At 40.4% G+C, this 17,851-nt stretch overlaps 1 protein-coding gene across 3 annotated transcripts in view; it reads left to right on the top strand.

Annotated features, from left to right (window-relative positions):
• The window catches only part of RRBP1 (ribosome binding protein 1), a 113,224-nt gene extending 95,400 nt beyond the window's left edge, over nt 1-17,824 (top strand). For all 3 annotated transcript variants that reach the window (XM_061585578.1, XM_061585567.1, XM_061585569.1), the window contains exons 13-22: nt 2,572-2,664; nt 3,643-3,720; nt 6,750-6,839; nt 7,906-7,998; nt 8,638-8,709; nt 9,769-9,864; nt 12,009-12,092; nt 16,880-16,978; nt 17,113-17,256; nt 17,627-17,824. In XM_061585578.1, the coding sequence (XP_061441562.1) occupies nt 2,572-2,664; nt 3,643-3,720; nt 6,750-6,839; nt 7,906-7,998; nt 8,638-8,709; nt 9,769-9,864; nt 12,009-12,092; nt 16,880-16,978; nt 17,113-17,256; nt 17,627-17,662 (885 nt within the window). In that variant the 3' untranslated portion in view covers nt 17,663-17,824. The remainder of the gene's footprint in view (nt 1-2,571; nt 2,665-3,642; nt 3,721-6,749; nt 6,840-7,905; nt 7,999-8,637; nt 8,710-9,768; nt 9,865-12,008; nt 12,093-16,879; nt 16,979-17,112; nt 17,257-17,626) is intronic.
• The last annotated feature ends 27 nt before the right edge of the window (nt 17,825-17,851 follow it).

The raw sequence follows: 17,851 nt of genomic DNA, 5'->3' as shown, positions 1-17,851 counted from the left end.
ATCAAGACTTGTGTTCACTTCATTCACACGTTTAACTCTTACATTTCATTTGTTCGCATTCCCTTGGTAACTTAGCCCTGTTGCTCTCTTTGGATGCCTAAACTATTTCTAAAAGCTCAATTGAAGTTTTAAGTTAGTACAATGCTTGAAATTTGGGGACTGAAGGAAAATTTCATTTGGGGGGGCAGAATTATCATTTGGGGGGCAATGCCCTCATTTGCCTTGCCCTGTTGCTACACCCTGGCCTGTGCCCTGCTTGCCTTCCCTTGCATCAGGAAGTCAGGCAGCATCTCATACAAGGTAGCAGCACCTTGGGCATCCCAGCACTTGGTGGCAGACATGAAAGCAGGTGGCATGCAAGATGGCTCATCGGCACTTACCAGCATTGACGTAGCATTGGTGAGTAGCCTGGGGACCTGATCTGTCAACTGCTGCTGGGTTGAAAGACCACAGTAGGCAGCAAGCTCCCCACTCCATTCTTCCACTGAGTGAGGGCTCTCATTCTCTCAGAGATTAAAGGAGCCATGCCCCAGAGGGAGGAGAGGCCAAGCAGTGGCAACTGTTTCTACTCTAGCTCATAAGCAAGAGCAGCAAGTGGCAAAAACACAGAAGCATCCAAAGGGGAAAGTCAAAGGACAGGCTTATGAAGGGCTGCAGACCCTGGCCAGCAGAAGTTCATTTACCCTAAGGGGTGCCTCCTAGCAAAAAGGCATGCAGTGCAATCCAAGGTAACAAAATGGGGGAACATGAGTGGGCTCCACTGTGATCGATAGCCTCTTTTGTATAGAGACTTTCTCAGTTGCCTGACTTGACCTAAGTCCTAAAAGGCCTGGGAGTAACTCCTATGAATCTGGGATTGGTAGATCTCCTCTGTTACAAAGGGCCACCTTCATTCCAAGAGTTTTGTCCAGACTTCATTCAGTCCATTCTCCTTCGTTGAAGCTATTTATTTTATGCAATATTTATTTATTTCATCTAGCCATAAGTATCAACAGTAAATTAAAAAGACATACATTCTTATTAAGCTTCTCTTAATAAATCTCCATTCTTGATGAAAGTTGGCATAGCACTGTGAAGTTTATAGCAATCATAGACTATAAGAAATCAATATATCAATATAAATCCATATTACACAATCCGTTATATTAATCTAGCCACTCCCAAGTATTGAAAGAGCTACTCTGCCTCAACCTGTCAGTCTACATCTCCTTTCCTCGTCTATCACTCCTCCAGCCTTATAAGACTTGTCATCCTTCAGGCTTGTCTTCCTCTGGGGAGAGTTCCAATTACTGCCCTCAGAAAGGGATCAGATCAGGAACCATAAAAATCTTATTCAAGAGTCCTTCTCAAGCAATAGCAATATGTTCCCAAACACCCCAGTCAGTCTGCATTCTTTCAGTTAATTTCATTCTTGAAGACTCAACTGTAACATAGCCAAAGGTCCCACAACTGCTACATAGAGGAAATTACTGCATAGGCCAGAAGTTGTAAGAGTTCCTGAATGGTCTATGATTGACAGAAGTAACAAAAAAGACAAGGTCACAGGATTCCAAGACAATAAAATTATAGTGATTTTTAGAACATTAATATGTAATCATATGCAAGAATTATGCAATAGAAGTAGTCCAAGCTGTGGCCACAATGAAAACAATGAAGTTCTCCAAATAATGCAGATAATAATTGATGAGATCTCCAGGATTGTATCTCATTTCATGCTGCTTCAGAAACAAATTGGGATAATTATTCAAGGATGACAGCCATTAATCTTTTTGCCTCAGCGTTTGTCTGTGTGTGTGTGTGTGTGTGTGTGTGTGTGTGTGTGTGTGTAAGAGAGAGAAACCACAGTTTATAATATAATATAATATAATATAATTAAAATACCTCCTGTGATTTTTCTACATGCACCTAGTAATATGAGTTCAACTAAGGAGAAGGAGTAAAGTGAGGCCATAGGCAACCAAGAATGCTGTTTCTACTTGAAAAATTTACCACTTGCCCAAGCCTGCTGTATCTTGCAACTATCAGAGAGCAAAGGAGAGGGAGTGTTTGGCCCACTTCCTAAAGGGCAAAGGAGGTTTTTCCACAGGGCCCCAAAGACTCGGTGAAACAATGATCCATGGGATATATGTGTGTGTGTCTATGATATGGACACCTCTTCTGTCCTTCTTCTGTCTCTCTCTGTCAACAATGGACTCTTTTCCATATCAATAGAGGGTGGCCTGGTACTACAAATGCATCTCTCCTGGATAGCCAGTTCTTTCAGGCTGACTTCAGAAACAAAATGGAGAATAAAAAATTAGAATATGGGGATAAAGTGGAGGGAAACTTATGATCAGCCACCGAATGGACACTCACCATGGAAATATAGTCGTATTCATATCTTTACATTAACCTTTTAAGGTGTGCATATGGACAGGTCCTGAAGCTGACACAGATGATACTGATACTTTCCAGGGTACTGAAAGATGTCTTAAGATGCCTTTTAACCAACAGCAAGGTGTAAATTAAAGTTTATTATTATTATTATTAAAGCAGTTTTCAGTTTGTGAAAGTTCCCCTTTGCTCTTTCAGGAAGCTTTGGAACAGCAGCTGGGAATAATTCAAGCACAAACAAAGAAGGTGGTCTTCTCACTTTTCCCACAGATTGAGTTAGATGATCAGCAGGTAGGCACCATTTGTTGCTTAATGCTTTACAGATCTAAAATGCAAGGTGATCTGGGCAGTTTCAAATGTAGATAACATTTTTTTTAAAAAGGGAAAAATATACAGTGAAAGAGTGCTATATGCATGCTTTTCCAGGTTCAATCCTCTGCATTTCCAGTTACAAAGGCCTCTGGTAGCAGGGCTGGGATCTATACCTAACACCTTGGCAAGTTACTGCTAACCAGGAGAAACAGACGTGGACTTGATGGGTCAATTGACAGCTTTGTAACTTCTATATGAAAGAGAAGTTAAGACTGTGGGTTACATAATAGCTGTAAGCCAATGGGGTTGTACTGGTGCATAGTTTAGTGCAAGATATACTAACAAAGTAATTTGTGCTAAAAGTCCAAGTTACAAGGGAAGCCCTTTGTGATGAAACTTCTTTAACCCTATTTGCGAATCTGTCCTTGAAAGTAAAGTAAAGTTTTGTTGGTTAAAAATTTTCCACGCAAGGCAGGGGTGGGGAGCCACTACTCAAAAATGGTATCCCAAGCCCAGGACAGATGATTTCTGTGATTTTGGCTGCTGCATAGCTGGCTAAGGGCAGGAAAATAGCACAAGAGGGGTTTTTTTTAATTGAACGGGGGTGTTAAGGATCAAGTAGGTTGAGGAGGGTCTGAAGGCTGCAGAGAATGTGAAAAATGGGGTGCATAAAGAGCAGAGCTCGGGAAAGTTACTTTTTTGAACTACAACTCCCATCAGCCCAATCCAGTAGCCATGCTGGCTGGGGCTGATGGGAGTTGTAGTTCAAAAAAGTAACTTTGCCAAGCTCAAAGATTATAAGAGTTAGTAGGAAGGGGAGGGATTCAGACAGAGGAATTCAGACATTTACAAGCTCTTAAAAATGTAAAAGGAAATTTTGGACAGAATGCTCAAAATATGAATTAGACTGAGGAGCATAGAACTCCAATAAGCTTATGTATTTTGTTTATTCCTCAGGCTTATGATGAATGGCTGCAGCAATTTAAAGAAAAGGTTTTAGAAACACTGCAACAGAAGGATACAAAAACAGAATCTGTAAGTATTTTTGTAGATAACATCACACGGAAACAAATATGCATGCAAAAGATAATAGAACATAATAACAAATAATGTGGGTGAATAATACAGTACTGGTAAGAACTCACTTGAAACCTTTGGGTGAAACCACACAACAGTGGTGTTTGTTTACCTGTGCACATGCACCTTTTTTTAAAACATGGTTTTGTCCCTGGAATTGTGCAACAATGAACTTTCACCAAAGCAAATGTTTCAGACATATTTCCCAATAGGCAAAATGCCCAATACATTTTTAATTTTATTTATTTATTGCACTTGTATACCACCCCATAGCCGAAGCTGTCTGGGCAGTTTACAGCAATCAAAAACATTAAAACAAATAACAATTTAGAACACATATTTTAAAAACAATTTAAAACACAATTTTAAAAGATGCTTTTCGCATTACCAGCTTTGTGCAATATCAAAAATAAATGTGTGTATGCTGCACTCCTCCGAGCAGAATCTGAGAAGTTCCTCCTGATCCCTCTCCCCTCACTAGCAGCTGAGTGTCTCACCAGGAAGAGAACCAGCAGCCCACTAAGAAGAGCCTCATTAGGGCAAATAATGGCTAGACAGGAGATTTCCAGACCCTCTCCCCCAACATAAAAGAAAAACACAGTCACTCTTCAAAATTTGCATGTCTCATAAATTTTGCAATCCAGTTCTTCAGCTAAGGTGTACAAAGATGCATATAATAGGGTAAAGTGTGCTTGAAAATGAATATATTGGTGAAAATAACATTCAAAATGCATTATATTAGGGAAATTTGGTTTGCAAAAATGTGTAATTAGGCAAATTGCATACAAAAATTGTTTATTAGGAGAAATCTGCCCCAAAAGCTGATGAATTTTCAGTGTGTTTTTTTAAATGCAAATTGCTGCAGAAATGTGGAGAACTGAATTTAAGATTGGAAAAATGAGAAATTGAGAGAACCAAAACTGACAGATCTTTCCATCCCTAACTGCAATTCACATGCCTAATACTTGATTTGGGATGCACCCTGAAAGATCTGTAGTCCTGTCATAATGTTTCCCAGAGAAAGAGCTTCCACCTATAGAAAAATTGGAAGAATGATCAGAGAGGTAGGAAGAGAACCTGATGAGGACAGGATCTTGGACACCTAAAACATAAATAGGCAAGTAGGAAAGATCAAGTATATCAAACAATGGAAAAGTTAAGAAGAATGAGGACTGAATAGAGACGTTAAGATTTTGCAGTGAGGGCAGTTTCAGTGGAATGCAGGGGGCAGGAACCAGATGGGAGAAGGTTAAGAGCAGAAATAAAGGAGAGAAAATTAACATGGCAAGATTAAGCAGCCTATTACAGGAGTAGGGATGGGGGAGAATTCCGCCCAAATGAGACGTGGGACTGGATTTTTAAAAAAAAATCCACCTGTCTGTTCTCTTTGCAGACTGATCCTGAAGACAGCAGATTTCCGCTTTATTTTCTGGCACCATTTATTTTTAAAAAATTGAATATCATTAAAGGATTAATGCTACAGAGATTAACAGGGAATCCTAAAGCAGCTCACTCACATTAATATCTAATGTCAACCCTCCTTAAAAAAAAAAAGTAAAAGGAAGGGGGGGAGAAGCTGCAAGCTGTGAAAGAAGCTGCATGCAGCATGGCCTCACTGGACCTCTCCACAGCCTTCTTGGAGGACAAGCCGGATCACCCAGCATCCGCCTCCCAAGCCCAGGCTACAACGTTCTACACCCTTTCTGATTCCACAGAGGTGGCTGGGGTGAATTAGGTTTTGGGACAGCCTGCACCACCAGAAGGAGCCCAGCAGAATTGGCAGTAAGCCGGGAAAAGGAGGGAGGGGAAGGCCTGAGGTCCCACCCCTCCGTTCCCCCATAAGTTCAGAACAAATACTTCTGGTTCCTGATTCCTGATTCCGTATCAAACAGGAACAAAGCAGAAGTTTACAGAAAAAAGGCAAGTCAAAATGTATTCCCTTTTGACAGAATGCGAGTGGATTAGGCCCAGCTAGCACATCCCAACCCTATACAGAAGTATGAAGGCAAAATATAGAATGGAAATAAGACTGTAGTTGGAAAGGGAAGATTTGTCAAGGTATTTTTTATTTTTTTAACAGGGAAGACAACAGCATGTTTGAACTCAGTAAATAGAGGAGAGGTTTATTGTGTGTGAGAGAGGAGGAAGGATGGTGGGGGAGACGGCAATCAGCAAACGGGAGGGGATTGGGGGCACGTGAAGGGGCTAGATAAAAACAACAGGATACTTACATCAAGTAAGACAGGAAGAAAGAGGAAAGGGTAGGGGGAGGTGTAGAAGGAGAGGCTATTAGAAGAAGAGGGAAAGAAGAGACAGATCAGGCCCTATGTTGTAGAAGGAGATGGGAACGTCATGTTATCCAAATTATTCTATTCTAGAAGAATCCTCGGTATTATACAAAAGTCCCAAAGTACGCCTGTCATTACTTTATTATATCCTGATCCAAGTGAACATATTCCCATTTGATTATTTTGATTTGGTTACTTTGTTTCTTCTGTTACCAAAAGGTTTGCTAGTATTGTGCCAGATTTATCCCTGTATTCAAAGATTATTTGCTTAGAGTAGTGACTTGTCATTGCCACCCTGGGCTTCTTTTGGGAGGGTGGGATATAAATTTGATAAAATAATATCAGTTGAAATTTGTTGTTTGCTATCTCTAACCTTTATTTTAATTTATCTGAAGCCATGAAGTAAGCTTCATGGCTGAGTGGAGATTTGAACCCAGGTCTCCCCAATCCTAGTCAAACACTCTGTCCACTGCACCACATTGCCCCACTCGAGCAGGTAGTTTACCTTTCAGTATTCATTTGAGTATTCTCTGAACTTGCTCTATAAGCAGATTTATCTATTGTACTTTTTGTATAAGTACATTTCTGCATCATGCCTGCTCTCTTGTTTTGGCACACTCAGATTTGTGGTATTTGTAGGGTTGGGCTTAATGGAATTTCAAAGATTCCTTTGAAAGGTTATGTATGAAACTCTTTTAGGAAACAGCACTTTCATTAAGAGAAGCAAATGAGGCACTGAGCACGCTACAAGCAGAATGTGATCAGTATAGGACCATTCTTGCAGAGACGGTAAGTGAAACTGTATACCAGACAGATCAAATACATTAATTCCAATGCACTCTGTGTGCACTCTGATGAAGCTGTTCCACATGTAGGCATCCCTGTTCATGTAACTGACAAGGTACACGTAAACATTTCTTCCTCTGTAAAATTGAATTGGAAATACCTTCCATAAGGATACACACACTCATATGCACAGGGCATATGTGCATTGGTTGAGTAGCAACATCTCAACAATCTTTACAATGATTCTAAAAAATAGGTCATTGCAATTATGCCAATGTTGCAGCTGGGAGAATTGAGGCTAGAAGATAGATACTTGCCTAAGACCACCTAACGAGTTGGTTGGTTGATTGATGTCTATTTTGGCATTTAGATACCACCCAATTAACAAAGTCCTCTGGACAGTTCACAATCAAAATAGATATTAATATAAACTAGACCATCACAAACGACATAAAACCAGCTGTATAATATTAGTATAAAAAATCTCTAAAACCCAGCACTAAAAAGTCAAAGAAAGATAGGAATATAGTTCAAAACCTAAAATATGCTGAACCTTCATTTTTAAAATCCTGGCAGAATAAAAAGATCTTCATCTTGTATTGAAAAGATTCCAAAATAGGTGCTGGGTAAGTCTCTGGGGAGGGCATTCCATAACTGGGGCACCTCTTGTCTACAACTTGAGGCAACACGTACACAAATGTTTTTGTTAACAATAGAGCTACACTATGTTCTGGCCCCATTAATCTCTGACTGTTTTATCAATGGCATCCAGGTTAGCACAGATATGAGTGACTTGGCAAAATATTGTTAATTTGTCACAGTGGGTCTCCATGATTTCAAGCTGTTGAAACACAGAGCTTTTTTAACATAGGTTTTTTCTCGTTTTTTCAACTCCCAAAACTTGGTAGGGTCTCCTGCTCCATAGACTAAGCAAGCCTAATATGCATTGGTTGCCAGTCAGAGTAGTGGGAAGAGTAACCTATTCATCTATTGAGGAGAATAAACATATACGTCCAACATTTCTTTCTCTTCCTGGTCTTGCTTCACCCTTTCTTTCTCAAAACGATAGGAAAGGATGCTCAAGGACTTGCAGAAGAGTGTGGAGGAGGAGGAGCAGGTATGGGAAGCAAAGCTGATTGCATCAGAAGAAGCACTTCAGAAGGTACTTGTTGAATAGCTCTGTGTGTGTGTGTGTGCGCGCGTGCATGCGCAGTGCTTATTGAATAGCTCCCTCTGTGTGTTTTTTAGTTTTTATCCAATACCACTTTCTTTTTATAACCATTATGAACACTCCATTCTGCAATCAAGGACTTTGATCAGGCTGATTGTCGCTTTCCATTGAGCAGTGCAGAGGAGATGTTGGTGAAATATCCTCTTAGTTTATTCCCTCACAACAACATTACTCCATGTCCAAAAACTGGGCACTTCCCTCTCAAGAGGTTGGATAATGGAGACAAACGTATGAAACATGACTATTGTGTGTTAATAAGTGGCCCCTGCAAAATAGTAGCAGCCTGCAGCCACCTTGTGTTTGCTAATATGAAGACATCAACAGATGCTGGTGTGTCACTGGACATATTATGCAGCCTATATGGATGCCTTGCGAGGGGAGATTGCAACTTCACTTTCAGATGGTAGTTCACAGGTGTTGTAAATTGTCTTGAGCCCAATGTATGTAACCAGAACTCTAGATGGTATATGTGTGTTGAGATCTGTGTCGCAAGTGAATATATAAGCTGTAAAAGCTGTACATTAATTCTCTAATTTCTGGTCCTTTGGGTGTGGGAAATGTTTCATTTAGTCCCAAGACCAAATAAAATATCTTGAAGATGATGTGGAAAAGTTCAAGATGGAACTCCAGAATGCAGACAAGGTAAGGGAGCATTCCAAGACTCCAGAAGAGCAGTACATGGGAAGCTGCCTTAATGCCCATTGAGCCCAGTATTGTTTGCTACGACTGGCAGCAGTTCACCAGGGTCTCAAGCAGAAGTTCTGCCATCTGCTTCCTCCTCCTTTTAACTAGAGATACCAGGGATTGAATGTGGGACCTTCTATATGCAAAGCACATATCTGAGTATGGTCCCTTCCCAAAGCAGTAGAGTCCTTTAGCCAGGGTTTGACTGGAACTGTACATTTTATTAAATTTTTAGCCCAAGGGCTCTGTTCATCCTTGGCCAACCTTCCAGAGGTCATAGGCCAGAAGCGGGTGTGACCCAAAGTGGATGTGGATACTCCACATACTTGCATGCAGACACAGGCAGAGATATCCATGGAGGCACACGACTCACCTTCCTCAGTTGACCTGTGCAGATTAGCTAGGGGGGGGGTTATCTCTGCTCATTAAGTGATCGATTTGATAAAAAGACTGTTTGCATCCCCATCATGGCACTGGGCTCCACCACCCCCATCTCTGTGTCTACTTTAACTTTTTTTTATGTCACTGCTGCCCAAATAGGTGGGATCTGCCCAAATGAGTGGAGCCATAAAAATTGCTGGGGGCCTCGAAATTGGGGGTTAGCCATCCCCGATTACAAACTGCTTTGGGGTCTTGTAAATGCCAAATGCCCAAAAACTGGGTAATTCTGGAATTGCAAAATATGGCTGTTCTGATTTGGGGATAGACAGGACTCAAAAGAAAATACCAGTTTCAGGAGCAATGTAGAGCCTTTGACCTTGGCACAAAATTACTAGGAAAAAAATTAAAAGTAGGGTATTTTACCTTCTTTCCTTGGAATGTGGGACATGAAATCAGCTAGCACAGAGTAAGCCAAACATGAGTGGAATGTGGGAATCCCAATCCAGTCTTGGCTTAAGAGAGAAGATTTGTCATGGCAGCCAGGAATGTATTGATGCCATCACAGTGCATTTTTGTAGTATGTAGATACAAGGGGGAAATGTCATCTTAACAGTTTCCTGTTCTCCTTTTAAACAGATAAAAGAGTACACTTCTCTTTTGGAAGCACAGTTGGAAAATCACTTGGCAACAGCCAACTCTGAACGCCAAAATTATACAAAAGAAGTTGAAGTTGTGAGTGTTTGTCTTTTCTGGAAAAACAGAATGAGGAAGAGTTGGTGGGGGGGGGGTTGAAGCACAATGTGCAGAACTAGGTGCTTAAATAAAAGCACCTTTTGCTCTCAGGAAATCCTCAGATGAGATAGATATTCTACTTAGTCTAGCCCTGATGGATGCTATAAAGCAGGTGGGGAACCTTTAGTCCTCCAGATGTTGAACTACAATTCCCATCCCTGGCCATTGGCCATGCTTGCTGGGACTGGTGGGAGCAATATCTGGAGGGCCAATGGTTTCCCAAACTTACTATAACGTGTCACACTAGGCTATCCTGTATAGGGATGGAGGAGGAATCTCTTGTAAATGGATTTATGCATGGAATTTATACAATTGACTTTTGTTTCACACTGCCTCTTGTATTGAACTGCTGCTTATGTCCAAGCCCCCAGATGATGATGATGATGTTGTTTAAAAAAATCCTAAGTATCATGTGAATATTATGTATATGAAAGAGTCAAGCTCCATTGTGAATCTGTTTGTCTGCAGCCTGATTTTAAATTAATAATACATATTTTAATATAGTTTTGTATGTATTGTTTTTTGTGCTGGCAACTTTAAGAAACCTGGAACATATATGGGTATAAAATGCAGGCACTATGTGTATTTTTAGCAAAATGGGCAGGGGGGGCTTACTTCTGATTGAGATTAAGGAGTGAGATGGGAGGTTGAAAAAATCTGTACATATAAGTTTGATGTGGACATTTTCAGAAAATTCCATCCGTACTCCCTTAAAAGTGAATGAAGCATACTTGTAAAGTAGGCCAGTTCAGACTAACTCCAACAGTGAGGGAACTGTTTTGTCCGTGACATGATAACCAACACTGAAATGTTTTTTGAAGGCACCATATAGGCGTGGACCATGCAAAATACTGTAGAATGCTAGAAGAGAGGACTAGGGTGCTGCTGTCCCAGTTCTCCAGAGATTATCTTTTCTGTTGTGAGTTAGCTGTCCAAGATGACCCTTAACAAAGGGGTTCAAACCCAAGGGAGATGCAGAGCACACACTTCCAGAATCCGAGCTACTGTGGACCCAGTTAGGTTATGCAGTGTGGTGTAGCTCTGAATGTGCACGCCACACTCACACTTTCCTTCATCAATTCTGATTGGTGCTTCCTTTCATTTAGAGGTGATCCTGGAGTCCCAACTTCTACTTTGTCTATATACCTACTTCTGCTTGCAAGTGCTTCCTTCTGTCAGTGGGCATTGTTCTGTTTGTTAACATACAAGGATGCAAGAGAGCTTGTTGCAGAGTGATGTGCAGTCTGGGTGAAGTCTGAAGTATAATAGCATCCTGGAAGGACAGTGGCATAGACTTTGAGAAGAATTTTTAAATGAGCAGCTGTTCCAGTTAGGGCTGGACATTTGACCAGTCAAACAAGATTTGGTCAGGTGTCCAAATATTGTCAAACATTGTGAGCAAGTACTTTTAAAACATTAACTTTATGAAAAAAGCAGATAATCATCAAATTTGATACATAATTACAAAACGTGTGAAACAATGACATTGACTTATAAAATTGTAATAATTTGTTTTACTACATTTCTCCACCATTCCCCAAGTTGCTCAGGGCAATACATATGGTCTTTATTTTATTTTCAGTACAACCCTGTTTGATAGGTTAGGTTGATAGAGAGTGACTGGTCCAGTGTCACCTAATGAGCTTCATGGCTGAGTGAAGGTCCTTCTGGTTCTAGCCTGACATCCTACCCAGTATTCAATTACCTTTGAACCTGATGACTCCTTGTGTTCCTGTTTGGAGATACCTGCAATTATAGCAAGTAACCTGTGGGATAAGCTTTGCTAGGTTTGCTCCTAGCTGCTGCAGTACTAAGGGTTGCACTACTGTGCTGACAGCAACCATAATGGTTGGGTTTTTTTAAAGGTGAGCTACCATTTGCACAGTGGTATTCTTGGAATATTTTATAACATGTTTAACTAATCAGTCAACTGGTGTGCCAACATTGGTTTCCAATTCACTATAAAACTGGATGCCAGATAGATACCAGACAAAGGAGTTTAGTCATATGGTAGCAGAAGGTTATAACTGTTCATTTTCAAATAAATTCAGTTTATATACTAATCGTGTGTGTGTGTGTTTTAGTTGAGACAACTGTTATCTGAATCCCAAGAAACCCTGGATGCAGCAAAAACAGAAGCACTCAGACAAAACCAGGAGCTTGCTCAGGTAAATGGCTACATCATAATTATAACTGAGAATTTCCAAGTTGTTCCCAGTAAGAAACTAAAACTCATAGGCTATTGATAAACCATAACCCCAAATAAGAATCTTTGACATCACTTCACCTCTGATACCAAGATCAGGGGCTCTTCAGTTGCAGGTTTTTCCTTCTGCAGTAAGTTGTTGTGTTAAGAATAACAGGTTTGTTATCACTGGTGTGTGTACGTCGCCTAGAGTGACTTCGGCCAGATAGGCGACACAAAAATTTAATAATAATAATAATAATAATAATTATTATTATTATTATTATTCATAATCCTATAAAGAAACACAAACCTAGTTCTTACTGAACTGTACAATTTCAGACTCTAGGTGAGGTTCTGTACTAAAAGATAACATAAACAGTCCCCTGCACATAGAAAACTAGCATGTAAAGTTCATCTAGAACTCTTCACACAGACATTTAGGGCCAAACTACACGCTACACTTATTGCATAGCATGCAGCTATGCATCTGGGTTTTTTTAAAAAAATGATTACTCACACAGGGTCCCCCAATTTGTTATTGGGGTCAGTGTACTGGGAGGGAGATTTATGCCTTCCCTCACCAGCCATGATTAGGACCAAAAGCTCTCCCCTCCACCCCAATGTGGCTATAAGAAAATAAGTTCACATTAGCACTAATAGGAACTTCTTTCTCATCCTCACAGCGGGAGTGTTTTTGTCCTGATTGCAACTGTAATATCAATAACTGTTGCCCCTCCCCCATGCCTATAATTGAAGTAAAACATGGAGACATAGCTACATCCTGTCCATTAAATATAAACTATAGTTTGGTCCTCAGATTTCTGTGCAGAGAGAATTTCTTGTATTGAGAAGTAATCAATCCTGTGCACTCTCATCTGTGGTCTTAAGTGGTTATCTGAAGCCCACACATAGGTGGGTTGTGTTAGTGAAGACTCATCCTCAGTGACCTGCAAATGAACCAATGGACAGCAGCATGGTGGGGCTGAAACATCTTGAAAATCTTCCTTTATATCATCAAGGATTATTATTTAAAAGCATTTATATACTGCTTAGTATTTCAAAAATGTCTTAAGTGGTAATATTTCAACTGTAGTTAGTGCCTTGGTTCTTTCCCGTCTGGACTATTGTAATGCTCTATATGCTGGTCTCCCTTTGGGAACTTTGCGTAAGCTTCAACTTGTCCAGAATGTAGCGGCACGACTTATTAAGGGCTGCCATAGGAGAGAACACATCACCCCAATCCTTCGGGAACTTCATTGGCTCCCAATAGTGCTGCGGGTGAAGTTTAAAATACTAGCTTTAACTTATAAGTCCTTTTTTGATGCTGGTCCGATCTATCTGAAGAACAAACTCTCTCATCTTGAAGCAGATGGGTGTACGAGGTCCTCAGCCGCTAGACTTTTTGTGGTACCATCTATCAGAGCGGCCATAAGTGGTACTAGGTCTAAAGCCTTCTCCATTGTAGCTCCCACGCTATGGAACAATTTACCAGTTGATACTTGCCTAGCCCCTTCACTTTTGTGTTTTTGGAGGCAGTTGAAGACATGGCTTTTTGTACAGTCAGATGAATGAAACGCGCTATAGTTAGCTGGCTAAGGGGGTGGTCTGATTTTTGGGGTTTTACTGTGAACAGTATTTTTATTATGTACCTGTTGATTTATATTTTGATATGTCGTTTTGTTCTTTATTCCTTGTATGTCGCCTAGAGTGACAGGCTGTCCTGTCAGATAGGCGTCGAATAAATTTTAGATAATAATAAATAATAATAATAATAATATAACAGGGTTTGCAAACCTTTTTGGACCAGCAGCACATTTTGAATTTTGAGAAAGTGCTGTGGGTGCCAGTCACAAAATGGCTGTGATGTGGGCATGGCATAATACATGGCTGTATTATGGTGGTGGTAGTAGTAATTTTGTTAGCTGCTTGTTTATTGATAGTATTTATTGAAATTCTATAGATATTTATTGATTTAATGTTAATATTGTATTGTCTACTTAAGCTACGATCCCAAATTAACTTAACTAGGAGGCACACTGAACTCCATGGGGCTTACTTCTGAGAAGGCATGTACAGCATTGTGCTGTAACAGTTTAATCCTATACAAGTGTACTTAGAAGCAAGTTTCATTGAATCCAGCCAAATCAGTTTTAATAAAAGATAAGTCTATCATTTGGTTAGTCTTGTTACCACATTTACTAGACACAATCATTCATAAATACCTGTGGGCAATATTTTTGGAGCTTTTGTGATAAATATCACTGCCAAGTAGGGTTGCCAGGCTCAGGGCCTGAGACTGATCCTGTATCTTTAGGAGAAGAGAAAGTCAGCCAAGTGCAGGTGTTCTTGCAACACTGTAATGGGAAAACCCACAAGGTGGAATTCTTCCTTCCCCCTGCACACCTTTTAAAGATACAGAAGACCTCTTGGTTGCTGGGCCTTGCCTCCAAGAGGTCTTCTGTATTTTTAAAAGTTGTGCGGGGGGGAGGGAGAATTCCACATTGTGGTTTTTCCCATTACAGGGTTGCAAGAACTCCTGCACTTGGCTGACTTTCTCTTCTAAAGATACAGGATCAGTCTCAGGCCCTGAGCCTGGAAACCCTACTGCCAAGCATACTAAAGTACTTTCAGGTTCTTCAGATGCATTTCCTCATGAAACTGTGTATCCAGAGATATCTACCTGTGCAGGATTGCTATATTGCGTGGATCACCAACACTGTGCCTACAGTTACCATGGTTGGTGACTTGCATATTTTTTATTTTTAAAAAAGCAGGGGATGGCAGGCACTTCTTTCACATGTGGTGGGGCTTTTCTGAATGGGGAGGTGCCCAAGTATGCTCTCTCTCTCTCTCTCTTTTTGAGTGTGTGTGTGTTTGAGAGAGATGCGCTCGGGCAGAGAGAGAGAGATGGGAAGGCACGTATGTATGTGTGGTCTGTATGTGGTGTGTGGATGGTCTGTGTCGGTGGTCTGTGTGAGAGGGAGTGATGTGTGTGTGTTTGTGAAGTGTGTGTGTGTGTGAGAGAGAGAGAGAGATGCATGTGTGGCTGTGGTCTGAATATGCTGCATGTGCAAGACAGTGTGTGTGGTGCTACCATCTTGTATATTTTTCCTGGTACTGGAGAATGCTTCCTGTTATTGGACAGCAACAGCATCATTGTGTCTCTCTGTGTTATGGGAGGATCAGTATTGTGTGATCTTAGAGGATAGTTTCCTCAGATTGTAGCTGGTGTGCTTCAGTGTTTGACAGATGCTTTTCCCATACTGTTTTAAGGATAGCTTTATTTATTAATTAAATTTATATCCCGCCATTCTTCCCAGTAGGAGCCCAGGGCAGCATTGTATTTTTATTAACTTTTAAAAGTTTGTTAACCGCCCTAGTGATCCTACATTGAAGGCCTGAATGGGAAATGTATTAGTAGATAAATAAAACAATTTATCATGAGTATTTTTTATTTTTTTTATTTATTGTATTTGTACCCCACTCTTCAGCCAAAAAGGCTCCCAGGGTGGCTTACATAAATCAATTAATACAAGACAGTTCCTGCCTTACAATCTAAAAACACGACACACAAAGGTAAAGGGGCAGGGAGGGAAGAGGAAAAAAGCAAATTCATGCACCAAATCTTACATTCTTAAAGCTTAATGCTGGCAATTACCAAGACTAGGGAAAGGGTTTGCTGTTCTGTACCCGCTTGTCTTTTGGTCATGTTACAGTTACTGAAACTCAGTCCATAACAGTTCACAGTTCAGTAAATGTGTATGATTTTGGCCTGGTATGGTGATTTGTGAAAATAACTTCAGTGTCCTCAATTCTCCTGGCAGTGATCACCTCTTACATAATGGATATTGTTTTATCCCTGTAGTTCTTTTGCTATTTACAGTACTGCTACTGTTATTGATTGCCCATCATCAAGTAGCCATCTGCCCCCAGATTTGTTCTAAATCATTGTGTGTGAATGACACAGATCATCAGCAAGACAGCACCTATGGCAGCCTTTCCCAAACTTTGGGTCCCCAGATGTTGCTGCACTACAGCTCCCCATCTGCCCCAGCCATCATGGCCAACAGGAATTAATGGGAATTGTAGTCCAGCAACATCTGGGGACCCAAAGGTTGGGAAAGGCTGCCTTATGGGGGAAAAAACCATTTAACACAACAAATAATCCTCTCCTTCACCCTTCCTTTTCCTGTTCCTTGCAAAGTTGTGAACGCCTACATGCAGAAGAAAAGTTGGCAAGGGACATAATTGGTAAAAGATTTTGTAAAGCTTTCTTTATTTACTTTTCTTTGTAAAAAGTGTTTCATATAATAATTATTGAGCCCATTATTCCATGACCTGCACTCTGGGATGATCGAGAAGATATCCTGCCCCTTTTCTGTGTGACAACCTTTCAAGTACTTGAAGAATGCTGTCATATCTTCCCTCAGTCTTCTCTTTTCAAGACTAAACATGCCCAGTTCTTTAGTTCAGTTCAGTACCAGATGTTTAGGGCAGTGCCATTCTTAAATCTATTATCTAAACCATAAAACAGGCCTGAAATGTTCAGAGTGTAATGTATTAGACTTAACCATCTTTTTATTTGCATCATTAATATAATTAAAATATTATAATTGAGGTTTTCTGGCTTTTTGAGCTACCCTCCAATACCATTCTTGGAAGTATGGAACATGATGCCTCCCTTTAAAAAAAGCATCAGCCATAGCCTTTTATTTTTGTTCTTCAAAAGCATGACTGATTAAAACTTTGACTTTTTTGAAATTCCAGGCTCAGGATTTGGTGTGCAGCTTGCAAGCTGAACAGGAGAAGCTCAGACTTGATGGAAATGTGGCTGCCTCTGCAAAGGAGGATGTTCTCCGACTCCAGGTAAAACTTCTATAATTGCATCACTTTACTGAATTAAGCAGAAGTGTGAAAACTTACCACTATATTCAACTTCCTTGGAAATACCAAATATTTGTTGCCTGGAGAATAATGCTTGGTTTTGGTGCCAATTGAAGGAAACCTTGGACAAGGAGAAGAAGTTAACGAAGGACCTGGGATGTGCAGCTACCAAACTAAAAGAGCTTTTGAAGGTCACTCAAGAGCAGCTGGCCAAGGAAAAAGAAACAGTGATGAAGTTGCAAGAACACCTTCAGGAAAGGGTACTCGGCTTTATTCTCTTTCCCTGTTTACTGTTAACAAGAGGTCTTGACTAATCTGGCCATGATAAGCTGGCATTGCCACCTACTAGAAGCAATTTTTGCTACTGAATGTCTCAGAGGGCAGAACTAATACAGGGCTTCAGTTGGCAATGGCAGCCCAGTGTCTGTGTTTCTCCACTCACTCTCTGTAATGTGTGATGCAACTGGTACAACGTAATATCAGAACACACAGATGTATGATGCATTATGCAGAATAATTTACACCAAATATAGGTTTCTGTGAATGCATTTTTCTGTGGTTCTGGCAAGCTGCTTTTTGAAAATGTTTTACAACATGAAGTGGAATAACCTACTTTTTATTCTGCTTCAGGGAGAAAATGAAGACAAGGAAGGTACATCCGTTTGACAAAACCCAAATCCAGGATATGCTCTTCACCATACTAAAGGCCTTATACTTTCCTAAACTATGCACTTGTTCAGTGTAGAGAGAAGCAAAGAAAAAAGATGCTAGTGACCAGAAACCACCATAGCTTTTTAAAGGAATAAAAATAAACTCTGCAGGAACCAGCCTATAAACAAATTCTGTGACTATTTT

Source organism: Rhineura floridana, chromosome 1 (genome assembly GCF_030035675.1).
Source record: "Rhineura floridana isolate rRhiFlo1 chromosome 1, rRhiFlo1.hap2, whole genome shotgun sequence".
NCBI lineage: Eukaryota > Metazoa > Chordata > Lepidosauria > Squamata > Rhineuridae > Rhineura > Rhineura floridana.
Note: the sequence above shows the minus strand (reverse complement) of the source record. Positions and strands in the feature narration are given on the sequence as shown.